The 5745-nt window shown below is 45.2% G+C and overlaps 2 protein-coding genes across 2 annotated transcripts; one reads left to right on the top strand and one right to left on the bottom strand.

Annotated features, from left to right (window-relative positions):
* Positions 1 to 2068: 2068 nt before the first annotated feature.
* On the top strand, positions 2069 to 2878 carry J4E79_006799 (uncharacterized protein; the record flags this gene model as incomplete). Its single annotated transcript, XM_049355668.1, has 1 exon — positions 2069 to 2878. The coding sequence occupies one exon, from the start codon at positions 2069 to 2071 to the stop codon at positions 2876 to 2878; it is 810 nt and encodes a 269-aa protein (XP_049209697.1).
* Positions 2879 to 3178: 300 nt separating this feature from the next.
* J4E79_006798 (uncharacterized protein) lies at positions 3179 to 4185 on the bottom strand (the record flags this gene model as incomplete). The annotated part of the gene is made up of 3 exons (XM_049355667.1): positions 3179 to 3243; positions 3299 to 3738; positions 3794 to 4185. 3 exons carry the CDS (start codon positions 4183 to 4185, stop codon positions 3179 to 3181), a joined length of 897 nt encoding a protein of 298 aa, XP_049209696.1.
* Between the last annotated feature and the right edge of the window lie 1560 nt (positions 4186 to 5745).

Here is a 5745-nt window from a genome sequence, read left to right as displayed (position 1 = left end):
CACCGAGGTCAAAGCCACAGACTCCACAGGGAGGTGGCTGATAAAAGCAGTGTTCAAGCGACTGATCATGCTTTTCTCAACCGATGCGCATGCAGCTACTGTCCAGCAACATGACGTAAGTACGATAGGCTTGGACGGGTGTTCAAACGCAAAGCGTCGAGGTACGAGGATGTCGGGCCGTGGAAGTGCCGCGCGGTCAATGGCGGCGTCGCAAAATACGAACCGCTCGGTTCTCCTGCTGAAAGTGTGTGCAGCGAGGCAATGCGGTCAACATGCAACGTTTTCACTCCATCTTTCCGTTCGCGGGCGGGGAACTGCTGTCGCGCCTGCTACTGCAATGCAGTCGTTCACGCTAGAACTCAACGAACGGCAATTCCTTCACCCGGTGCTTGCACTGCGCATGCGTTAGCGCAGCGTAGTCGCTTGGTTACAACCGACATTTACGTATGGTAGTAAAATGTCTGCTCCGTGTATGCTGATACGTGGGGACAGTCGGATGTGAACATGATTTTCTCAAGATTGCCGAGGCCGTTCATGTAATGCAAGTGCCGGTTTCGCTCTTACCATGGTACTCGAGCCCGGCACGAAGGGCCCAGGTCTTCCTTCAGACATGCTTAGGTCCCAGACGTCTCTTTCTATCACAGCAACCGACAGTACTCGGCATCTTGCTGCGGGAAACATAATTTCCAACACGCGAGTGGAACGTCTTACGTGCTGTGAGCGCTCGAAAGCGGGGATGAGGCAGAGTTTTGCGTACAACCTATGATCGGTGACGGAGTGGAGAACTGTCAAAGTCTGTTCTGTAGAGGCTGACAGAAGTTTGTGGACTGCAGCCCAAATGCCAGATTCCAGAGTGCGGGCCGGCATCGCGCTGACATGTGAGAGAATGAAGCGACTTGGTTGTAAAAGGGTCTCGACCTTTACCAGTCGTCAAGTGTCATCCACCTCGGCGTTCAGAGGCTACAGTAGAAAGCCGTGGAGTATCAGCCGTGTTGGGAGCGCCACGTGAAAATGTCAAAAGCACGCGAGGCGTCGACGCCGTCGCCTGCGGCACCGCCTGAAGATGCCGCCGGATGGATAGCAGGCGTTCCTGGTGGTTGACGGAAGATTGCGGCTCGGTACGGGCCCATGGCATTTCTAGGCTTGTCTCATGGCCATGATTGGTGGGTGCATCCAAATTATGAGAAAGTCAGAAAAGCAATACTTTGTTTACTTTCTGTTTCGGAGGTCCTTGCTGCACAACAGAGCTCAATGCGCGCAGCACTGTCGTCGCAACCCGCGATGAATCATGACGCACCTCGTATCGTCTCGATTCGCATGACAGCATTACACGTTGTCGTTGGTGATTTGTGCATGGGTGGACTCGAAATGGTGAGGATCTGCGCGGGACGTTTTTGATGTCGGGCGACGCCTGCCTTAATCCGCTTAGCGCGCTCCACCCCAAGTCAGTCCGCAGTCCAGAACAATGCCTCGTCCGGTCACCAAAAACTTGTTCCTGTTTGTTCCTGCGCTGTTCCTGAAGAGACAGCTAGCCTAGACATGGATGCTGCGTTAGGTCCCCCAACGTCGCTCCCCAAGCCCACTACTACGCAAGATCTTCTCGTGCATATGCCGCGAAAACCAACGTGGCTCCAGCGACCCGGCGAGCGACGATCAATCGTCAGCATCGTGATTTGACGGCTACCCGACGTGTAATTTCCACATCAAGCTTGGCCCCTACAGCCCTACCAAGATTGACGAATGGTCAAACCCCACAACCGGCGCCGTCAGACCGGGCTTGCGGGAGATGGTCTTATCGCACGTGGATTTTCGGAGTTGGCAGTAGGCTTGGGTGAAACACTGCAGGAAAGGCCGAGAAGGCTACGCCATGCGCTGGCTCGCACAGGCGGTGGGCCACAGCTGTCAGTTCCGTTCACTGTGGGCGCTTCCTAATTTCCGTAAATATAAGTAAGTCGAGGAAGGCACCATGAAGCGGTATCTCACTCCTTTGAAGATCCAACTCAACTACGCTCTCTAGCAACCCCACAGTCATTCCTTGATCAACTGATCTGTCATTCATTCATTCATTATGCTTACCTCTACCTTCATTTTGGCCCTTGCTGGCCTCTCCTCCATGATCGAGGCATCTCCTCTTCAGGCACGTGGTGGAAGCAAGCGTGGTCTTGCCTTCCCCAAGAACCACAACGGTGTTTCTGGATCCCAGTGGACTCACAAGTTCGCCGGCTCCAAGGTCTCCTGGATGTACGACTGGGAGGCAGTCATCGACGGAACACCCCTCGACCTTGAATACGTTCCCCTTCTCCACTCCAACCAGCAGTGGTGCACTGAGGGCTGGAACACCAACATTGCCAACGCCAAGAAGAACTACAAGGTTTCGCACGTCTTGAGCTTCAACGAGCCCGACCAGGCTGGTGGTGGAGGTTCCAACATCGACGTCGCAACTGCTGCCGCAACCCACAAGAAGTTCATCCAGCCCCTCGCCGCCCAGGGTCTCCGCATCGGCTCTCCTTCCGTCACCAACGCCGACGAGCCCAACAAGGGAATCAACTACCTCAAGCAATTCATGTCTGCCTGCAACGGCTGTCAGATCGACTTCGTCGTCGCCCACTACTACGCATGGGACAACGCTCAGGACTTCAAGAACTACCTCACCAAGTTCCACAAGACCTTCAACAAGCCCGTCTGGGTTACCGAATTTGGTGTCACTTCTGGCAACGCCGACGAGTTCCTTAAGCAGGTCCTTCCCTGGATGGACGCTCAGCCCTGGATCGAGCGCTACGCCTACCACATGGTCGCACCAAGCACCGACCAGAAGTACCTCATCTCTGCTGATGGCCAGAGCCTGTCTAGCATTGGCAAGATCTTCGCCACTGCTTAGAAGTTTGCTGTCTTGATAGACGCATCACGAGTTACGACCTTTTTACCTTTTACCTTCTTGATACCACGTTACCTTCCTGTCTATAGACTTTGTTGTGACTTCGGTCTATACCTCAAATTATCATTCATTTACTATCAAACTTATTCAATTGTAATATGTGTGAAGGCTATACATTAAGGGATTAGCTTCTGTACTGATATCTACCACCGTCGACAGCTCTACCATCCAGCTCTGCTACATTATACCGGGTTTCAGGAAGTTCATGAGCGGCTACTGGCAGCTCACTATATGTCGGTAATTTTACATCTGCTGTTTGCGACTCTGGTTCTTGTGCCACCTCCGTTGCAGTGCTGGTTGATCGCCGTCTACGATACAAAAAGAAGCCAATGGCCCCTAGCAAGACAACACCGCCCACTGCACCAGCAGCTATGCCGCCCATCGCACCACCTGATAATTTCGACGTTTCTTTTTGTGGCGGGGGTGTGGCGGAAGACGTGGGCAAGGATGTAGCGCTAGGCGAGCCCCCCTTAGAGTTCGCGCAGAACTCGCTGACCATGTTGTTTTGCTTATCCACTGCGACGATGTCGGAAGTCTTCGATCCGGTGTTTGCTTGCCAGATGGAGAACATCCCAGCATCTTGATTGACCATTAGGTAGGCAGAGCTCATGAATAGGCGGCCCAGGACTGGTAGATCGTTGTCGTTCTCGAATTGCAGAGAGTTGATCACGACGTTGCGGACCGATGTGTTCGTCTGAACCGCGCCATCGGAGGCGATATATGTATCGGGAACGACTAGTTCGGTGTTGGGGATCTTTACGGAGACGCTGTTTTGGAGTTGGATCGTTAGACCACCGTAGTAACTACACCATGAGCGTTAGCTACCTATCTTTGGGAAAGAGTTGCCATTACACCTACACGTTGTTTGGCTCAAAGAGCATCGTGAAGTAGTTGATGCCGAGGCTTCTCGCCTCCGTCTTGTCATCTGGTGGCGTTCCACCGGCGAGCGACCAAAAGTTGTTGTAGTGGCTCAGTGGAAGAGACATCAGCCCTGCAAAGCTGGGACTGATGCATGCTTGCATAGCCGCTGATTGTGAACCCATGAAGACGCTCATATCGGTACCATTGGGCCAGTTGAGAAGGATGTCGCCAATGGTCACCACCATACCCGTTCCACATTTACCGCCATGGTATAGCGGGGCCGTGAAGTTGTCGTTTTCATCCGCGATCAATGATCTGTCCAAGCCACCGAGAATCAGCGAGCCCCGAGTCTGCTTCTCCGCAGGGCCACCGACCAGCCCCCAAAACATTGAGTATGCCTTCGTGCCTATATCACCGGCGGATATGAGTGCGTTCAGGAAGGACGAGTTGCTGCCTAGTCCAAGTTGAGACTGGCTGGTGAAAGCTTGATTGAGATCTTGTTCCAGAACGCCGAATCTGAATATAGAAGACTTTACATTTAATGTACTAGCACTAAATAACCTAGACAATCTAAATAATTAACTAAATAACTTATTACTTATAATAGCTACTTAGCTATTACTATAATACTTTTTTTATATATTTTTATTTTTATTTTTTATAATAATTTTATAACTTACTAAAATAGCTAATATTTACGCCTTTTAGTCTATATTTATAAACTAACTATTTAAAATATTCTACTTTACTTAAGTAGGCTAAACGCTAAGTAGTTAAAGTTACTAGATAAAATTTAATACTACTACTCTTTTAGTAATTAAAAAGTTTTTAGCTACTTAGTTTATACTTATAAATATTAGCTATATTTATATCTATATTAGTATTCTTAGTATATATATTTATATACCTTAATACTTATTAAGAATAAAACTATTATAAATTAAATTTATAATCTCTACCTAATTAGACCTAGCTCTATATTAGGTAAAGAACTTTAAAACTCTACTTATATAGCTCTCTCTTTCTATAATATAGTATTTTACTAGTAATATAATTTTAACTTAATATACTTATTATACTATACTATATTTAAAATACTCTATACCTAGAATACTATACACTAACTTTGTTAAGTTATATTATAATTAGATACTAGACTATCTATATATAACTTACTAACTAAAGAAGCGCTACTACTAATATTAGAGCTACTTATTAGGTAAATTAAATACTTATACTCTTTTAGAAATAACTTTATAAAGTGTACTACTAATTAAAGCTTATAAAGCTCTATTATATAACTATAGAGTAAAACTTATAGTACTAATAATTCTATACTTAGGTATACTAAAGATAGAGCTATAAAGATAAAGTACTAGTAGTTAGCTAGAAGCCTACTACTATAATAGTTAGATTTATTAATAAAGAATATTAGAGAGTATTAGACTTAGTTATATAAATAATATTAGATTATAAAGTTAGTAGAGAACTAGCTTATTCTACTTATAATATTAGAAAGTAGTAAATAAATAAGTAAGTAGACGTAGTATACGCTATTAGAAAGATAAAGCGTTTCTATAATATCTATCTATATCTATATTTTATATTACGCTAATATTATTTAGTAATACCTCTACTTTAGATACTTTTTTTAATAGCTTTAGCTTTAGTAATATCTAAAACTCTACTTAGACACTTATAGATAATATATAAAAATCTATACTTCTACTAGTACTACTACCTTTATTAAAGTATTATAAGAGCTTCTTTTTAGTATTTTACTTATAACTCTAGTCTATAAAAGGTTTAGATAGTAGTTACTAAGAACTCTAGACTCTAGATAATACTTATATTTATATTAAGTTTTATAATATTACTATTAAGGCTACTTAGAATAATATCTACTATATACGTATTCTCTTCTATAGCCTAGAAACTAAGTTTTATAA

Source organism: Alternaria viburni (assembly GCF_023758015.1).
Source record: "Alternaria viburni strain BMP 2772 chromosome Unknown scaffold_14, whole genome shotgun sequence".
NCBI lineage: Eukaryota > Fungi > Ascomycota > Dothideomycetes > Pleosporales > Pleosporaceae > Alternaria > Alternaria viburni.
Note: the sequence above shows the minus strand (reverse complement) of the source record. Positions and strands in the feature narration are given on the sequence as shown.